This window comes from Ochotona princeps, chromosome 4 (assembly GCF_030435755.1).
Source record: "Ochotona princeps isolate mOchPri1 chromosome 4, mOchPri1.hap1, whole genome shotgun sequence".
Lineage (NCBI taxonomy): Eukaryota > Metazoa > Chordata > Mammalia > Lagomorpha > Ochotonidae > Ochotona > Ochotona princeps.
In genome coordinates this window covers 1,300,995-1,320,731 of record NC_080835.1, presented here as the reverse complement: position 1 = coordinate 1,320,731, position 19,737 = coordinate 1,300,995, and the positions used below count along the sequence as shown (strand labels likewise).

The window sequence follows — 19,737 nt, the reverse complement described above, 5'->3', positions numbered from 1 at the left end:
GCAGCGGCCACAGGCCACCTTCTCTAAGGAGCCATCCACTCACACGGGTACTCCCAGCGTGTGCAGATCCTCCCGGGGACAACCAGGGGCCTGGCATCCCCTCTGGCAAAGCCTGGCAAGGCTCAGGACACCCCCCAGCCATAGGGGGCTCCCCGCAGCTGGGCCTCCACAGAGACCTTCCTCCCCAGGGAGGTGCCCAGCAGCTCTGGCCATGAGGCGGGGCTGCCGAAGCCCAGCCTCTCATATTCCTTGCCAATCCTGGAGGCAGGCACCACCCTGCAGGTGCAGCGGCCTCAGGGGCCGAGGAGACAGCAGGCATCAGGTGAGGCTGCCGCAGGCCTGGGGAAGCCCCTGGATGCTGACTCCGGGGGGTGGGATCAGGAAGGATCTGCAGGCCTGGGCCCTGCCTGTGGACGCTGGGGCTCCCGGATGCCCTGAAGCACAGGATGGTGCTGCCACAAAGCCCAGGGCCCGGGCACCAGAGAGGACTCCCTGGAGGTTGTGGGACCAACATGAGGGAAGCAGAATAGGGGTTTGGAGGGGTGCCCTGGGCAGGCACATTTAAGAAGGGCTCCCCTCCCTGTTCTGGGGTGGCCAAAGGGAATCGGAGGAGACCAGGAACTGCTGGGAACAGGCAGCTGCCCCAGGTTGCCCAGGCTGCCCAGGCTGCCCAGGCTGCCCAGGCTGCCCCAGGCTACCCCAGGCTGCCTCTGGCTGCCCCTGGCCAGAGGGCATGAGAAGATTCCTGGGGCAGGTGAGGGGGACCAGAAAGCGTCTCGGGACTCGAGTGTGGCCTCCCTGGAGTTCGTCTCAGAGTTCCCACCTGGGTGTGGACCCAGGAGCCAGGTTGCCGGCTGGACAAGGCTGGGCTGCCGGTGGGCCGAAGCCGCAGAGCAGACAGCGCCACCTGGTGGCGATGTGCCTACCTGCACCTTCACCACCGTGGGGACCCGGAGGTCCTGACGGACCCTGAGCCTTCCTGATGCCCTGGGAGCGCCCCCATGTGCCCCAGGTGTGCTCCAGGCGTGCTCAGGGGCTCCTCTACGTACACCTTCACCAAGCCGCGACCTCCGCATCCCTTTCCTATCTGGCTCACCTCTCCTACATGGCCAAGCTGGCCTCAGTGCAGCCCGGCCGGAGTCCCCAGCCTGGGTCTGCCCAACCCCGGGGACAAGGGGGGACATGGGGATGGTGATGCCAACCTCATGGGGACATGTGGGAGGCTGAACCCTGCGGCCTTGTCTGCAGCTTGGCCCTTCTCCGCTGCAGCCTCCCCTTTGAGCTGGAGGCCCGGGGACGCACGGTGATAAGGAGAACCGCAGAACCGCCTCACAGGCCTGCTAGGGGCCCTGGTGCTCTGTGCAGGGCGGGGAGGGGTCTCGGGGTCTCCCCCCATGCCCTTCCCCAGCCTAAGAGCTGCTGAAGTGGGGGCATCTGGTGTTCACCGCAGTCCTCCCCGCCCCCCAGGCTTCTAAGCCCAGGCTAACCATAGCACAGGCTGGCCTGGAGGGTGGCCCTGCTAGGTCATCCACACCCCCCTGACCCCAGGCCCTGGGTAGGTGGGGTGCAGGGAGGGGCCCAGGCAGCAGGGCCGGCACCACCCTTGGGGTGGGGGTGTACGGAGGCAGGCAGGCGAGCCTGGGCGGCCTGACTCAGCCTGTGAGGAATGTTCCTGCCACTCCCAGCTACACCTCAGCCCTTCCCGCCCCCGCGGTGCCCTGCCGGCAGCACACCCTCCACCGGGGCTTGCCTGAACCAGCTCCCACGGCCGCCCATGGCTGAGGGCTCCCCTCCCCGCACAGCCGCACAGAGTCCCCCTTGTCACCCCAGGGGCTGTGACCACGCCCACCCATGCATGCACTGACTTGCTGGCTGTGTTGGGCAGCCATGCTGAGCCGAGACCCCCAGCCCTCCTCCCGGGCAAGGCAGAGAGGGAGGGTGGCTCTGTGTGTGAGTCCAGCGAGCAGGCCTGGCCTGCTTGGCGGGCCGGGGGTGGCCAGTGCAGAGTGCCTCCCTTCACCACCTCCCGGAGTGGGGCTTCGCCCCTGTCCCCTGCCCCCCCGTCCCAGGCAGCCCCCGACAGGGTCCTGAGGCGTCCTCTCCACCCCCCACCCCCTGCCCAGGTGGCTGGGCCTCCCTGGCCAGCAGGGCAGGAGGATGGGGCTCCCAGGAGACCCCTTCGGGGCCCCAACCACAGCCAGCGTCACCATGGCCGTGTCGGGGCTGGCTCCAGATCCCATCAACACACTGCACTGTGAGTGGCGAGACAGCTCCCGGGGGGCGGGCTGGGCCGTGGCCATGGCTGCCCACAGACCCCTCTCTGTGCCCCCAGGGCCCCGCTGGGCTCTCATTGTCATTGCTGTTGCGGCTGGGGCCCTGCTGCTCTGCTGTGCCGTCTGCTGCTGCCGCTGCTGCCGCTACCGCCACCGCAGCAAGAAGCCAGGGCACAAGGAAGCAGTGGGCCTAGGCAGCGCCCACAGCATCACCACCACCCACCTGGTGAGGGGTGGCCCCAGCCTGCTCTGTCCAGGGTGGGCACCCAGCCCCCCGGGAGGGGATCCCAGCAGTGGAGACACGGGGACGGCAGTTGGCTGTGCAGGAGAGTTATACTGAGACAGCGACCCACACCGTGGCCAGTGTGGGTGTGGCCGGCTGACCCGAGTCCCATCCCTGCCCACTGCAGGTGCAGCCGGAAGTGGATGACCTGGAGCCGGGTACTGCCAGGCAGTGGGGGCGCCTACAACTCTCCCTGGAGTACGACTCGGGGACCCAGCAGGTGGGCTGCTAGCACACTATGGGGAGCAGGTCCCAGGGAGCCCTTCCTGGGCTAAGCCCACCCTGCCAACTCCTAGATCAAGGTGGGCCTGAGGCAGGCCACTGAGCTGAGGGCGGCGGGCACGGTGGACTGTTACGCCCGCGCCAGTGTCTCTACGCAGCCGGGACACAGACACGAGACCAAGGTGCACCGGGACACGCTCAGCCCTCAGTTTGACGAAACCTGTAGCTTTCACGTGAGTGTGTGGTGGGCTGGGCCGGGCAGGGCCTCAGGGGCAGCTGGCGCCTCACGGCCCTGCCCGCCATCTGCAGGTGCCCCGGGCGGAGCTGCCCCAGGCCACACTGCTGGTCCAGCTACTGCACTTCAAGCGCTTCTCGGAGCATGAGCTGTTGGGCGAGCTCCAGCTGCCGCTGGGCACGCAGGACCTACAGCACGTGCTGGAGCTCTGGCACCCGCTGGGCCCGCCAGGCAGTGCCCAGGTGAGGCTCCTGCCGTGGGTGCTGCAGGCTGAGGGTAGGGGCGGTGGCTGGGCCTTTGTGAAGTTGCTGTTGTCTCTGTCACCGCAGTCGGAGCAGGTTGGGGAGCTGTGCTGCTCCCTGCAGTACGTGCCGGGCTCGGGCCGGCTCACTGTGGTGGTGCTGGAGGCCCGAGGGCTGAGGCCCAGCCAGGCAGGTGAGCCCCCCATGCAGCCCCCATCATCTACGCTCCCCACCCACCATGGGGACAGAGAGGGATGGGGGTGGGCTCCGTGCTCGGCCTGCACACCCGTGGCCCTGTTGCCCGCCCAGGGTGCTTTGTGAAGGTGCAGCTGGTCCTGCAGCAGAGGAAGTGGACGAAGGCCAAGACCTCGACCAGGAAGGGCACGGCTGCCCCATACTTCAACGAAGCCTTCACCTTCGCCGTGCCCTTCAGCCAGGTCCAGGTGGGCACACGGCAGAGGGCAGGCCAGGCTGGGCCTGGGCCACCCAGACCCACCTGAATCTCCCTCCCCCACTCTCTCTCTTGCTCCTCCATGGACCCTGGGCTGGCTCCACCCAGGACGTGGACCTGGTGCTGGCCGTCTGGGCCCGTGGCCTGCACTTCCGGACTGAGTCGGTGGGCAAAGTGTGGCTGGGTGCTCGAGCTTCCGGCCAGCAGCTGCAGCACTGGGCGGACATGCTGGCCCACCCCCGGCGGCCCGTGGCCCAGTGGCACCGGCTGCGGCCAGCCCCCGAGGTAGACCAAGCTCTGGCCCTGCAGCCGCGCCTGCTCCTGTCCCGACCTCGTCCCTGAGCCCCAGCCTTGTCCCCCAGGTCCATCCCCAGGCCCACCCCCAAATAAACGCCTCTCCCAGCCCCATGTATGCTGCTGCCAACTGCACGGACAAGAGAGGGAGGGTCTGGAGCAGTGGGCACCTGGGCGGGGACACCTTGTAGGGTGACAGCTCAGGGAGGGGATGGCTGGTGGCGCCGGGCTTCTCGTGTGCGTGTGCGAGCAGCAGAGGGCAGTAGGCATCTTTGGAAGCCGCGGGGGGCCCCTGGGGGCTCAGCTGCAACCCGGAGACGCTCTTAATCCCTTGCACATCTGGACGGCTTTAGTGCCCCCAAATCCTCCCACGTCACTGTGCCACTGAGCCTGCCCCGAGGGGCCCAGGCAGGGGGCCCTGGCAGAGTGGGGAGGGCTTGGGCGGGCCCCGAGCCAAGCGGGTCACACAGGGGTTCCCAGGGCGGTGGCGACATTCCGCGCTTGGCTGACGGACAGGTTCCGAGCTGCCCGGGTGAAGCTGCTGGCGGGCTGGGTGTGTGCAGGCCGGGAGGGGCCCAGGGTGCCCACCTCCCACCCCTGCCCCCTCCCTGGGCGGGAGAAGAGGCTCATGGCCCCCCTTCCCCAGCCCCAGGCTGGCCGGTTGGCTGCTGCGTGTGGGGACCCAGGCCTCAACCCGGGGCTTGGTGTGCGTGCAGGAGGGGACCTCAGCCTTCGCCCACAAGGGTACCAGTCTGCCACTGTGCCCGTGGGTGAGGGGAGGGCCTGGGTGGGGGGTGGCTGGGGGCCCAGCCAGAGGTGAACTTTTCACCCCAGCTTGGACGAGCTGCGCCAATTCAGCCAAGGCCTCATGGGAAGCCTCAGGACCCCCGGATAGTGTCCTGGGTTAGCCTGCTGTCCCCCGGGCTCCTTGCAAGGACAGGGAAGGCATCTCCGACTCGTCACTGAGCCCTGAATAGAACACCCCCTCCCACCCCCGGCCCAGCCAAGACTTCTTGGACGGGGCTGGCAGCACGCGGCCGGGCCGGACAGCGGGGACGTCTCCGGGCGCCCTCAGCCCCCATTGGTCTGAGGAAGATACTGTGTCCTTTCTGAGCAGGGGCCCAGCCCCGGGCAAGGCATTTATACCCCTCCCCTGGGCCCACCAGCCCAGCTCACTACCACGAGTCCAACCTTGCTACGTCCTGCTCCAATCGCTAGGTGAGGCCCGGCCCAGCTGCAAGGCCCAGGGACAGGGCACTGCCCCAGCGGGCAAGCTGGCAGCAGTGCGACCTCCCAGGGCGGGGTCCAGGGGGCCGGGGGGCTCTGGCGGCAAGCTGGGAGAGACAAGGAGGGCGTGCTAGGGAGGTGACCAGGATGGGGTCTGGGGTCTGGATGGGCGCCTTGTTGACCAGCTCTCTATTCTGGGGACCCCGGGGGTTTGAGGGTGTACCTGTTCCCCAAGACCCCAGGACCCTAGCAGGGGACACGCTGGCGTTTGGCGGGGGTCGGGGGGAGCTGTTATTTCTCCTGCATGTGCTTGGGTTGCAAGTCAATGGAGCAGAGTTAAAAATAGCATGCGGCCGGGGCAGCCACCTGCGCTGGCCCATCCCTGTCCCCGCCCCAGGACAGCTGCAGCTCCTTGGCACCCCCTCCGACATGGGCCATCTGGGAACATGTTCTCTGGGTCCTGGCTCCCAGGAACCCCAACACGGCTTCCCCTAGGGAGGCTGCAGAGGGGCAGCAGCAGGTCGCATGCCACTGGCCACCCTTGACACCTGGCTTCTCTGTTTTTACAGGCTCTAGGCCCGAGACCACAGGATGGGGGAGTAAGTGGTACCCAACTCGGGGGCCCTGCCACCCCTGCCCACACCTCACCATGTGGGGTTCCTGGTCCCTTCCCCACAGCATCCCTGCCCCTTCCCCATCTGGCCCGACACATGCGCCACCGCTCTAACTTGTCTTTCTTTTCCTCTCTACCTTTCTCCTGGGACAGTGAGGAGGTGAGTACCTGGGCGGGGGTGGGGGAGCAGGAATCATGGAGGGGGTTCCCTTCCAACACACACACACACTGGGGACTGGGTCAGAGCTGCAAGGCAGCCTGGAGGCCCTGTCCCATGCACCCAGACACAGTTGAGAGGGAAAGTGGCTGCTCAGAGCCATCCAGAGCCAGGGGATGTGAAGACGTAGTCTGACCACAGGAGTGGGCGGGGAGTTCATTTCCTCCTTCTGATCCTGCGCGCTCTGCTACCCCCAGCCCAGTGTCACCACCATGTGCACACAGGGACCCTGGGCGGGAAGGGCACAGGGACCCCAAGGCCTGACCCCGACCCCAACTCTCGCCCGCAGAAACGCAACAGGGCCATTACGGCCCGGAGGCAGCACCTGAAGGTAAGGTGGGCTTCCGGGGTGAGGGCGTGGGGGGCCCCCGGGAGCCTGGGGGCTGTGATGTTCACGCCGTGCCACCCCGTGCAGAGCGTAATGCTGCAGATTGCAGCCACGGAGCTGGAGAAGGAGGAGAGCCGGCGGGAGACAGAGAAACAGAACTACCTGGCAGAGCACTGCCCACCGCTCAGCCTGCCCGGCTCCATGGCCGAGGTGCAGGTACGGAGCCGGCGGGACAGCGGGTGGCTGGGTGGCAGGCCGGCAGCGGGCCCAGCGCCGAGCCAGCCAGCCACCCACCCACCTGTGGCCGCCTGCAGGAGCTGTGCAAACAGCTGCACGCCAAGATTGACGCAGCCGAGGAGGAGAAATACGACATGGAGATCAGAGTGCAGAAGAGCAGCAAGGAGGTGCGGAGGGGGACGCTGAGGGCGTGCAGGGGCGGGGAGGGGAGGGCCGCCTGACCTGGCCTCACCGTCCACAGCTGGAGGACATGAACCAGAAGCTGTTCGACCTGAGGGGCAAGTTCAAGCGGCCTCCGCTGCGGCGTGTCCGCATGTCCGCCGACGCCATGCTCAAGGCCCTGCTGGGCTCCAAGCACAAGGTGTGCATGGACCTGCGGGCCAACCTGAAGCAGGTGAAGAAGGAAGACACGGAGAAGGTGAGTGGGGACGCCTCGATGGGGACCGGGAGGGGCAGCGTGGGGCTGGGGCCGTGCAGTCCTGAGCCCTCTCCTGCCCCGCAGGAGCGTGACCTGCGCGACGTGGGTGACTGGAGGAAGAACATCGAGGAGAAGTCGGGCATGGAGGGCCGCAAGAAGATGTTCGAGTCCGAGTCCTAGGCCGCCCGGGGGAGGGGGCTCCCGGGGTGCGGGCCCGTGCAGGGGTCAGCCTCAGCTCAGCGCTCAATAAACCTCTCCCAGTGCCAGCTCGTGTCTGCTCTGCTTCTGCCCCGCCCTGTGCCTCGCTCGCCCTGCAGCCACTGGCACCCCCATCCCCTTGCTGGGCTGGGGCCTTGCCCAGCCACCCCCACTGGGGGAGCCAGGGCCTGGGTGGACGGGTGGACCGGCTCCTGGGTCTGGGCCCAGCAGGGGCCAGAGGCCTGGTTTGTGACGTGGTCCCCAAGCTAGCTGTGGGCACTCCGACACCACAGGAGGGGAGTCAGGTGCACGTGCACAAAGGGTCCCTGGCATGAATGCATCTATCCTTTTGTTGGTCATTCGGCATCCCATGTGGGGCCACAGAGACACCCTCCTCTCTGCCCTTGTGCCCTGGAGCCCCCGTGTGTGACGTGCTGAGTGCAGGGTTCTGGTGCTGGAAGGGCAGCCACGGCCACCTCCGGGACCTGATGTTCCTGGTCCCACCCATCCCTGACTGACCAGCCGCCTGCTACCTCCACTGGCCTCTGCAGCCAGGTCAGCGGAAAGCCAGTCGGAAGTTCTCTCAGGGCAGGCACCTGCAAACCAGGTGTGCACAGACCAGAGGTGGTACCTGATCAGGGTGGGAGGGAAGCCAGGCCGCGAAGCGCAGCCCTCTGTGCGGGGATCCTGCAGGCCACTGAGGTGGGATGGCCATGAAAGCTTGGGCTGTCCTAGGTGGGCAAATGGAGAGCCAGGTGGGCAGCCCCCAGTGCTGACCCAGCCACAGGGCAGAAGGGGGTAGGTGAGAGCTGGTTTCTGCTTTAAATGTCTAGTGACAGAGGCATCACAGTGGGTTTGGGGGTGACGGCGGCACCTCCCTGTGAACGGATGAACCAATCAAGTACAAGAGGCTGGGCTGCTCCAGCTGACTCCCATCCACCTCGACCTCTGCTACTGCTATGATTCAGATCTGAGTGGGGAAGGACACACCGGATGCCCAGCCTGGAGCATGCTGGGAGGTGAGCCCCAGGGCATAGCCGCTGGGGTGCACTCGAGTGGGGGGATGTGGGGGAGGTTGCAGCCACACGAGCTCCAGGTGAGGAGGAGGAAGAGGAAGCCCCCAGACCCTGCTCTGGAGATCAAGGCGCAGGTGGACAAGGCCGGCAAGTGCAGGGTGTCCACGTGCCTCCTGGCGTGGCACTCTCCCATGCGGGCTCCGTCTCAGCCTCCATCCCTTGTCCCCTGCCCAAAGGCCCAGGGCTCCTGCAGGGCTGCCAGGAAGTGCCCAGAGAGGCCCAGAGTGTCCCAACCCTCCAGGAAATGGACAGTGGCCAGAGCAGGAGCAGAAGAAAGCGAGGAAGTTGGGGGGCGGGGTGGGAGGAAGCGTGTTGGAGGTCACCTGCTGCACTGAGAGGAAGTTGTCATTGAGAGAGCGAGGGAGGGCGCGCCTCAGGGAGATGGAGGTGAGGGGCACAGCAGGTAGTCGCGGCAACAACTTCCACAGCTTCATCCTGCCCTTCCGTCTTCCATAAACTTGAGACCATTTACCAAAAAGCTGAACTCATCCCCCCGAAAAATAGTTCAAAACAAAATTTTCGTGTAATAATGAAAATAAAATAAAAACAAAAGCAATAAAACACAATGGACAAGACTTAGGAAGACTAAGACGTGAAGAGGGCCACCGGGAGAAGCTGGCCCAGGACCGGCAGAGCGTCCACTCCTGTGCCTTGGAGACCCTGTCTGCTGTCCCCCAGGCCTTCTTCTCAGCTGTCACCGGCTCCTCGGCCTGGGTCCCCCAGCCACACAGTGGGCAGAGCCTGGTGTGTAAGCCAGAACCCGAGGACCACCACTCCCGCCCACTGTGCCCTACCCACGCCTGCCTCAGCCTAGCCTCCCGGGACTGCTGGCATGCCTCTGCCCCAGCCCAGGGGTTCCTCCCTGGTACCTCGTGCTCACCTACAGGTCCCAATACAGTCAGCTCATTTGAGGTCACTCTCTGGGCTACACTCAAGGGCATCCCACGTGAGCAGCAGGTGAACCATGCGAGTGAGGTGACCACATGGTGTCAGGCATGCCCACATGATCTGCATAAGTGGCAGGTAGCTGCGTGCCCTGGACCTTGTCACTGGCCTGTACGCACCCGCAGACCCAGGCGCTGCCAGGACCCATCGGTCAGTGTGAGGCCCTGAGGGCAGGCTGGACCCTGCATATCCATGGTCCAGGCCTGTGGGACACCCCAGCCTCCGCCTACTCTATGGCGCCACTTGTCTAGGCCAGCTCCTCGGCCCCCAGACCCTGGCCTTTCCCCTCACACAGAGCCTCAGCTCAGTCCTGGGCAGCTTGGCCTCAGGAAGGCAGTGTCCCTGCCCCAGCCCCTCCAGACCCTTCAGGGCAGCCTCAGCATCCCACTCCACGCACCCAGGGGGTGCCCTCCCCCGTAGCCAACCAGGCGGTGTCGCATGAGAGTGTGTGACTGTATTGTATGAGTGAGTGTGTGAGCAGGTGTAGGAGGGAATGGGAGTGTAGATGGGTGTGTTGACAGTTGTGTATAGGCGAGTGTGTGTGTACAGGTGTGTATGTGTGAATGTGTGTATGGTTGTGTGTGCTTCTATGTGTATATGCATGGGTGTGTATAAGGTGAGTGTGCGTGGGTCTGTACAGGTGTGTCCGAATGAGTGTGTACAGGTGTGTACGGGTGTCTATGGGTGTGTGCGTGGAGGTGCCCTGTGAACTCCGGCTGTGGGTGTCTTTTGGAGCCTCATCCTCCCGCCCAGAAGAGCTGTGTGCCATGTGTGCCGTGATGCCCAGCAGCCCAGGCCCGTACACAGCAGCTGCTGGGGCACTAGCTGGGAGCCAAGCTGGTGGCTCTAACAGCCCTGGGTCCACTTAGCGCACTGAGAGCTCACAGAGTGGGGGCAATCTGTCATGCAGGGGGCATACAGAGAGGAGGCAGTAGCCAGTAGCTGGAACAGGACACAGGGACTGAAGGGAACGGCTTGGGGCCAGCGCTGTGACACAGCAGGTAAAGTCACGGCCTGGGTGCCGGCAACCCATAGGGGCAACAGGCGGAGTCCCAGTTGTTCCACTTCCAACACTACTGTGCCTGGAAAAGCAACAGAGGATGGCCCAAGTCTCTAGATCCCTACACCCACCTAGAAGAAGCTCCTGGCTTTAGATCGGCTCTGTCCTGGCTGTTGCAGCCATTTGGAGAGTGAACCAACAGATGGAAGAGCTTTCTTTCCCTGTAACTCTTTTGATAAACAAATTGATTTTTCCATGCAAGGAGACTGACGCCTGGGGGAGGTCGGCCCCTGGTACCGGGGAGGAAAAACCACTCCCTGCTCTGGTGGCTGCAAGTCCTGCTGGGGACCCTACAGGGAAGTGGGGTGTCAGGGCTGGGCTGCAGAGCCGTGAGACGCCGCCTGGCCCCACCCCGGCCGCCTCGGGCCCCTGCCACTTGCTCACACTTCCTGACCGCGGTTTGGTCTCTCGACCTTTTTTTTTCTCTTGCAGCGACATATTATTATAAACCAACAACCCTACCCCCACCCCACCTCACCCCAGAGCAAGCCCTGAGACACCCCAAACTCCAACCTGTACCCCAGAAGGCGGAAGTGAAAACCAGCTCGGGGGCGTCCAGGGGCCCTGCCCTCCAGGAAGCGCCCAGAGCCAGTATTGCAGACCCAGCACCCCGCAGCCATGGCAGAGGCACCCAGCACCCCCGGCTCTGAGGACAGCGCAGGGTAAGGGCTCCCTGAGCGTTCTCCCAGAACCCTTCTAGCTCCTCACGGGATGTGTGCCTCTGCCGCCTTCTTCTCCCCTCCCCCCGAGGAAGGCTGAGTGCCCCCTTCTCCCCCTGAAAGCTTGTGGGATCCAGGAAGGTAAGGCAGGGACGGTGGGGTGAGCAGCAGATACATGAGGCACGCTGGAGAGCTGGGGAAGGGGGTGGATCTTGGACAGGAAGAGGCCACCCTGCTTTGAGCCCTCAAAGGAATCCAGGCCCTGCGGCCGGGGGCCCCTGCCGGTAGCCACCCTGCCCATGACAGTGGGGGTGCAGTGCCTTGAGAGCCCAGCTGGCTGCTGGCCAGGCGAGACCATGGGCAGAGGCCGTGGGTCGTGGGCAGAGGGCCCCAGGCCTGCACGTACACTCACGGCAGCTGAGTGCCCACCCTGGTGGTGCCAGGGTCCTTGCGGGCCTTGGTGTGCTGAAGGGAAGGGGCTGAGCCCAGGCCGGGGGAGAGGCTGAGGTGCCTGCCTGCACTCACAGCAGGGCCCAGGCTTGTGGCAATTAGAGGGAGGAGGTGTTGTGAACAGAGGCCTGTGAGCAGTGCCTGCCGTGCTGAGTCGGGCACAGTGGCAGCCCCGGCTGTGGGGGTCACACTGCCCGTCCGTTGGAGGACGGGTGAGGCTCCAAGGGGCGGTTGGACGTGTGGTATGTGTGGTTGTAGAATACACTGGCCGGGCCATGTTGTCTCTTGGCCCCGGGAGCCGCCTGGTGGAGGGCGACAGCTGCGTCCGGGGTCAGCAAGGCCCCTTGCGTCAGCGCGGCTCTCTGCTCCTTGTGGCCACCTCATGCCCTTAGATGGGCACAGAGGAGAGTCCTGGCTGGCCACCCCACCTTGCCCTCCTCCTTGGCCACTCCCCCACCCCCACCCCGCTGCAGCTGTCACTCTGGCGGTTGAGTTCCTCCTCAAGTGTCCCCGAGCAGAGTGGGCGCCCAGGGCTGCACCTGTGCTGGGTCTGGGGCCTGCAGAGCCCCCCACAGACGCTCTCGGGCGTGCACAGCACAGAACCGAGACCGGGAGGGGTGGGATTCTGCACTGCAAGGCGAGGGAGCAACCAACAGCTTCCCGGGCAGGGCGTTGTGTCTTCTGGAAAGCCCCAACCTGGGAGACCCGAAAGGTCAGAGCCAGGCAGGGTGCGTGGGCACCTGGAAGAAACAGATCGGGGATGCCCACACCCCCTCCTGCCCGCCCCTGCCTGCAGCCATGCCCCACACATGGGGCCCAGGCTGGGCCGAGACCTCCAAATTAGGGGTGCCTCTGGGGAGCGCCCTGGCTGCCCTGGTTGTCCTGGCCACTCGGGGGGCGGGGCTATCTCCTTGCCCAGTTTCCCGGAAGCCAGGTCGATAGTCCCTGGGGGCTGCTGTCTGTCCGAACCACTGTCCTCAATGCTCACACTCCTCCAGGCGCCCCCTGCAGGCAGAGCCTCTGTCCTTCCTCGTGGCTTCTGGTGCTGGCCACGGGGCACCCCCCAGGCCCTCGGCAGGTGCCTTCCTGGGCCATTTGTCATGACCCTCTGAGCTGCAAGAAGGAGAGGAGGTTGCCAGGGGGCCCCAACACAGTCCCACCCCAACCCCATGATGCCATCTGAGAGTTGTGGCAGGCCAGGCCAGGCACAGCCCCTGGCCCTTGGCCCAGGCTCAGTTACTCAGCGGAAGGGCTGGGAGCCGAGACCCGGGACCATCCTCTGCTCCAATCACCAGCTTTGCGCAGCACCCAGAGCAAACAAAGACTGCAGTCAAGCGCTCGGCGGGTCCCAGGGGTTTCCTCACTCAGGGGACTTTGGTATTCCCCTCATGTCTGGCGATAGGCTAACCCCACTTGCCCAGCGCCCCCACAGGCCTCCACCCCAACTACACTGGGAGCCAGAAATCTTCCTCTTCTCATCCCGACGCCCACACAAGCACTCAGGGCAGTGCCGGGGGGGGGTCTCTGGTGAGGACAGACCAGTGCCCAGGCAGAGTGGGCAGCTGCAGAGCCCCTGGGCCCTGCCCACCTCACTTGCTCTCGGCTTCATGAGGGCTGCCTGCCAGGGCAGGCCAGAGGTGCCGTTTTCCCATGTGCAGCCCCAGCTCCCCCACCTTGGCTCGTGTGGCCAATGCCGGTGTGTACGGAGCATGCCCACTGCCAGCCAGCAGTCACACTGGAACTTAACTGGTCAGTGATGGCTGCTTCTCTCTGCACTTTCTAGAAGGAAGCCCTCAGCCTCTCCCCAACCCACCCACCCTTGATCCCAGACCCCATTCTTGTGCCTTGGGGACCCCTAGGGACCCCTGGAGGACAGGGCCCTGAGACCACCAAGCAAGCAGCAGGTGGCTCCTGAGAATGGATGAAATGGAGCCAGGCCTGGGGGCCAGGCTCGCCCTCCCATAGGCCCCGGGGACCTGGAGAGAGGGGAGGGCAAGCCTGCCTTCCCCAACTCTCCCAGGAATGATGCAGCAGCCTCCCAGCCCTGCTCTGCCCTGCCCAGCACAGTCTGGCTGGTGCCAGACACCAACAGATAAGAAGGTCTGAAGGGAGGCTTCCTTGAGGCCTGGCTGGCTCTGCCCATCCCTCGAGGCTGGAAGGTGCAGGCCAGGGCCCTTCCTGGGCCCAGGGAAGCAGGTGTGGCCTCTGCCCCGACACCGCACAGAGCCACCATCTCCCCCAGAGGGACAGCTGTGTGTGCGGTGCATGGGGCGGCAGCCCGCATACCTGCACAGCTGACCTGCTGCCCCCAGGGCTCAGCAGCCTGGGTTCCTGGGGACAGAGGGAGGCTGCCCTATTTAGACATGTGTGTGCATGCACATACATGGCACATATACACCACACACAGTAGGAGTGTGTGTGTGGATGGTTGGGTGGGGAGGGGGGCGCACCCAAGTTCTCGCTCGGAGCTGCAGCTTCCCCAGCTGCCACATGGGCCAACAGTTGGATGCGGGACCCCACTCCCACACCAACCAAGAAGACCCCCTCGCAGCAGTCTCTAGGCCCCTTTTTCTTGGGCTCCACAAATCTCAATGATGTGGGTTCAGAGCTAAGCCAAGCCTGCCTCCCCCAACTCTCCCAGATACCGTCCACTGAAAACAATAGATTTGAGACAGACAAGGCCTGGAAGTCTATTCCAGAAGGCTCTGAAAAACATCCTTTTGCTTTTCTCCGCACTCCCAGTCAATGCCCAGGCATGACCTCCAACCACTACCCTGATCCACTCTCTGTTTGTCAGAGGTGCTTGCTTGGCCAGGGAGACACAGGGGACCAATGAGTGCCCGCGGCATGTGCAGCCACCTTCCCTACACCTCCTATGCTTCCATCAGGAACCCCCAAGAACACCAGTCCTAGTTATCCCCTCCAATCATGTGTCCCCACGGCTTGCTGTGCCAGTGACCACATGTGGGTGAGGCTGGGATGTACAGGAGCTCATGACTGCGTCCAAGCACAATTAGCCACCGCTCCAGGCATTGTTTACACTCTATCACGACACTCAGCCCCCAGCCACGGACAGACATGAGCTTATGCGCTCTGTCTTAGGCACAGATGGAGAAAAGTGTAAGTCAACGGAAAGGCAGATAAAGAAAAGCAGGCAGGAACTGCTAGAAGGACGTGTGAGTGAATATTTAGACAGATAAATAAATGTTTGCATGGGCTGATAGATGAATGGATGGCTGGATGGACTGACAGATGGGTATGTGGAAGGAAGGACAGAGGGACAGGCATTTAGGTGGGTGGCTAGACAGACGGACGGATGGATGGATGGATGGAAGATGGCTGTTTATGAGTGGATGGTAAACAGATGGACTTACACAAGCATGACTGGTCCGTCCGTTGGCTGGGTGGGTGGATGGATGGATGGATGGGTCAGGGAACAGTGGTTGGATGGCTGGATGTGCGTATGAATGAACAGAAGCAAACACAGAACAGTGTTTGCACAGGGGCTGCAGGGTGGACATGAGGCTGTAGGTTAATGAACAGGTGAGTAGATGGGTTGGATGGATGAGTGCATAGACACATGTTTGGATATGTGGTTGATGGATGAAGGGAAGAGATGAATGGATGGGTTGATAGTGACAGATGCCTCATTGGATATGTGGCTTGGTGAGTGGAGGGATATTTGGATGTGTGCATGTAAGGACTGATGGGCGTTGGGATGGAGAGATGGATGTTTGGACAGGTGAATCGGTGGAGGGATGGTGGAGGGGTGGATTACGAGGTGGGTGGATGAATGCCTGGGTACTTCCATGTGTAGATGTATGGGGGAATAGATGAATGAACTTCCCATGGGGGCTCCGATAGATGGCTGAGTGGACGTGCGAAGGCTCCTGTGAAGAGTTCAGTGCAGACGTGAGAGGATGGATGAAATGACGGGTGTGTGGCTAAGCGGCTGGGAGGATAAGTGATATACAGATGTGTGTGTGCCCACACAGGAGGGCTGGCCGTGTGGGTGGGTCGCCACAGAACAGACAGACAAAACAGAGTGTGTAGGTGTGTTCCATTGGAAGGGTGGACACAGATGAGATACCAAAACAATGCATATGGTACAGAAAAGATGGTGACTTTGATCCCTTAATTTAGGGATGTCTATTTGCCCACCTACTTTTCCAGGCGTTCATTCAACATCCATTAATCTATTGATTCATTAAACATCCACTGATCTCTGTTGATCACCGCAACAGAGAATTGCATCCACGTATGTAACTGTGCTGTTCCTGTCTGTACAGCAGCTGCGGACAAGCCCCCAGAGCCGAGTGAGCAGAGGATGGGATGAACTGGTCACAGACACACGACAGAAGCACACGGGCGCGTGTGTGGACTGTGGACACAGGACCCCTTACCAGAACGATAGCAAAAAAGATGGACAGAAGGGTGGTCTGCAGCCGGGCAGATGGACGAAGGGATGAAATAGCAAGAGATGCATGGGGGGAAAAGTCAGTGGATATTTAATGAATCAATAGATTAATGGCTGTTGAATGAACACCTGGAAAAGTAGGTGGGCAAACAGACATCCCTAAATTAAGGGCCTCACTCTATCTCTCCCTCTCTCTACTCCCCACCCCTCTCTTTCTCTCATCAATCAAATCTCTCTGGAAATGGCTACGTTCATTTCTTCCAGGACTGTCATGTAGCAAACCTGAAAGCATCTGATCTAACGCAAGCCTGTGGAATAGACATGCGGGCAGATGGGTACATAAATCTAAAATACGTCAGGGACGAGTGACTTGTTGGATGAGTGAATGAATGGACGGAGGACAACCAGTGCTGGCGGTGTCCCCGGAACTGCTACATGTGGATGACTCTGGCCAAGCTGACGGTCAACTGTGTGTTTGTGGGGAAAGCACAGGTGTGGCGGGCAGCTGGCTGGCTGCATGCATGGCTGGCTGGGCAGCCGTGTGGACAGAGAAGTCGGAGGACACGGGTGAGGATGAGTGGCAATCCGGACAGAAGACTCCCTGGGGGCAGAAGGACTCATGAAAGGACCACGAGGTCACTGGCTGGCCAGCAGAGTGGCAGACGCTCTGGTTGATGGGGGAACAAGTAGCAGGTCATGACGAAGCAGTGATGCAGGCCTCACTGAGCTGCTCTGTGCTGCCTGCACACCGGCGGCTGGTCCAAGGAAGGACAGCAGGTAACCTGTGGACTTAGAGGTGCAGGAACAGATTGGAAGTTGGTCTTCTTACAGACACCTGGATGGCTGTGTGTGTCAGAACACAGGGTTTACAAATGCTCCGTGGAAAGACACACCTTGGCTTGTAGAGGATGGAGGAGCGGGTGAATGGGGAGATGGACGGCTGACCAGATGGGTGTGCGGCTGAGACGTAAGGGAGCTGACATAAAATCCTCGGCGTTCTTGTGCCTAAATGGGATGTGGCCGCTGTGCGGGTTGCGGATGGCGGCTTCTGCGCTCCAGGGCCGCCTCCCACCCACTGGTGTCTCTCGCAGATGTCTGTCCTCCTGGGAGTCAGAACTCCCACAGTTCCCGGGAATCTTTTCCTGTCTTAGAACCACAGCATGCCTTGGCCACAGTTGAGACACTAGCAGGAGAGGGAAATACAGTGCAGGCTGGCTTCTGGGGGAGCGGGTAGGGCTCTCCGTGGGTGGCCACAGGGAAGTCCTTGAGGCTCCTGGGAGATGCCAGAGGGGTGGGTAGCGGGTCCACACATCCTGTGCCCGCATCATGGCTGACCCTAGCCACAGTCCACATGGAGACCCCTGGCTGCCGAGACCCCCTCCAGCACAGGCCACCTTCCCTACACATTTGGGGGCTGGTTTCCCTCGTGGCCCATGGACTAGCCGGCCCTGCCGGCTCCATGAAGTGAGCACAGAGGGCCACATGCGGCTGGCCCGCCGCACGCATGCAGGCCATGGCCCCAGGCAGGATCTAGGCGGCCCGCGGCCCAGCCTTCGTGGCCAGGACGTGGGCACTGCGGCCTCTGCCTTTGGGAGTGGCCGTGAGCACTGAGTTGCCGAGTGGGTTCCTCTGGCCATTCCGGAGCTGGTCCAGCCACCAGCCTCGAGTGAGTCAGGGGCCTGAGCCCAACCAGGGAAACAATGGGCTGGGCTCCCCCTGGGCATTGGCCAGGGGAGGGGCAGGGGGGCACCGGGCCCACCCATGCCTGCTCTCGGGTACCCAAGGGAGCGGCTGTGTTAGCGGCTTCTGCGTATTTCCCCCTCCCCCATCCAAGTGCCATGTGGGGACCCCCGAGGCGAGCTGCGGCCTCCCCATTTGGGGACCAGAAGGGATTCCTGGGGTGCCAGACTCCCCCTCCTTCTAGCTAGGGGAGGGGATACCCAGCGCCCAGGGCTGGGAGTATGCAAGGACAATGAGACCAAAAAGGAGGAGAAGCCGCAAGGGGAGAGGCAGGGAGGGAGGAAGGGAGGGGAGAGGCAGGATGGGGCGAGGGCGGGCGATGGGAGGCAGAAAGACACCAAGAGGAGAGGGGCTGGGGGCCAGACAGGGCCGGGGACCGCTTTCAGAGGCCAGCAGGAGCCCGAGCGGACCAGGCCGGGGCAGCGCCCAGGGCAGCGGGCACCATGGATGGCCAGTCGCCCTGGAGCCCAGGGGCAAGGGACAAGGGGAGGGGGCCTCCAGGCAACCCAAGGGGGAGGCAGCCCACTGTCCGGAGGTCGGCCGTCTAACATCTTTACTCATCTGGGGAGGAGGAGGAGGTTGGGGGGTGGGGAGGGGGGCTGAGGGAACAAAAGAGAAAGCAGCTGGGCGAGACGAGGGGCGGAGAGCCCCAGAGTCGCAGGACCCGGCAGACCCGCCGGGGACAAGGGACCGGGTGGGAGGGGGCGTCCGAGCCAGGGAGGCCGCGCGCGCGTGCGCTTGGGCACGGGGGCCCACGCGGAGCAGGGGTGCGGGCGGCGGCTGCCGGGAGCTTTGCAGTGTCCCCAGGGCCGGGGTCAGGCCGGGTCGCGGCGGGCGGCGGCATGAGCGGCGCGACGCTGCCAGCGAGGAGAGGCCGCACACCGGGCCGGCCAGAGCTCCCGAGGTACGTCCAGGTGCGCCGCGGCGCCAGGCCCGCGCGCACGTGCGCACCGGCGTTCTGCGGTTGCACGACGCCGGAGCCGCCGCCGCTCCGCTGGCACCTGTGCTCCCGCTGGCTGCGGGCCCCTGGGGTCTCTGCAACCGCTCCAAGGGGCTGGGGGGCTGGGGGAGCCATGCTGGCCCCCCAGGGACCACCGGGCTGTGCTTTACTTTGTAGATGACCAAGGTGAACTTCCAGCCCCGCAAACTAGGCAGCACCAGGCCGAGGCAGTGTCCTCTGCCTGGTGGGCAGAGGGCCTGGGGCTGCCCAGATCTGGGCTTCTGATCAACCCACTCTGAGCCGTCTGCAGGGCCTTTCCCCAACCCTTCTGAGCTTAGAAACCCATGGCTTCCTACAGGAAGCCTGCCTTGACTTCTCCCTGGAGCCAGGCCCCAAGAGAGAGTTTTCTCCTGTCCCCATGGTTGCCCCATGGTTGTCCTCTGGGCAATCTGGCCCCTGGAGTCCTGGCTTCTGGGCTTCATGCTGACCTTCCAGGTCCAGCTTGGGGCTGCTCAGAGGGTAGATGTGTCCCCAGGGTCCAGGGATCCCCCAGGGAGCTCTGTGGCCTGGGTCCTAAGGAGTCCCTGGAGTCCACCCCTCAGGCCCCCCTTGGCCACTTCACACGAGCAGTTGAAAGAGGCCAGTGCACACTGGAGGGGCCTGGCCCCAAACCTCATCCCGCGGGCACCCTGCCTGACCACCTGGACAGGAGGCTGGTGGAGACCAAGAACTTGTGCCCTCAAGTCCCCAAGGGGGCATGGGGGCAGTATCTTGTTGGGACTGGTGGAGCATGCATGACCGTGGTGACAAGGCCCAGTCCACTGACCCTTCCTGCTGATCAGGGGGCCACGAAGTCCCACGCGCCATGCACACACTGGTGGCTGCTATATGCCATCTTCCAGCTGCTGAGGCTCACCGCCCAGCGCTGGTAGACAGATCAGAGACATGAAATCACTTGCACATGGCCACACAGCAGAGAACCTGTGTGGCCCAGGAAGCCGGGGGGCAGGCACAGCCGGGTTGGCACTGTCTGCTGAGGCAGACTTGGGAGGGGTGAACCAGGCACTGGTGGCAGGGAGGCGGTAAGGCGTCAGCTGACTCCTGTTGGAGTGTACTAAAACCCTCCCTTGGGGCTAGCGGGAGGATGTGTCGTCCCGATCCACCCCTTCCTGTCCCAGTGTGGTGTCAGCCCGGGGCTCAGCAGCACCCCCC

General features: G+C 63.4%; 2 protein-coding genes across 2 annotated transcripts; both read left to right on the top strand.

Moving 5' to 3' along the window:
- Window positions 1–259: 259 nt before the first annotated feature.
- On the top strand, window positions 260–4,110 carry SYT8 (synaptotagmin 8). The gene is made up of 9 exons (XM_058662354.1): window positions 260–322; window positions 2,124–2,254; window positions 2,333–2,499; window positions 2,684–2,776; window positions 2,853–3,011; window positions 3,088–3,255; window positions 3,343–3,448; window positions 3,565–3,698; window positions 3,815–4,110. Exons 2-9 carry the CDS (start codon window positions 2,158–2,160, stop codon window positions 4,046–4,048), a joined length of 1,158 nt encoding a protein of 385 aa, XP_058518337.1. The 5' UTR covers window positions 260–322; window positions 2,124–2,157; the 3' UTR covers window positions 4,049–4,110.
- Window positions 4,111–5,937: 1,827 nt separating this feature from the next.
- On the top strand, window positions 5,938–7,287 carry TNNI2 (troponin I2, fast skeletal type). The gene is made up of 6 exons (XM_058664137.1): window positions 5,938–6,000; window positions 6,260–6,388; window positions 6,473–6,601; window positions 6,700–6,789; window positions 6,864–7,040; window positions 7,125–7,287. Exons 1-6 carry the CDS (start codon window positions 5,938–5,940, stop codon window positions 7,218–7,220), a joined length of 684 nt encoding a protein of 227 aa, XP_058520120.1. The 3' UTR covers window positions 7,221–7,287.
- Window positions 7,288–19,737: the final 12,450 nt, after the last annotated feature.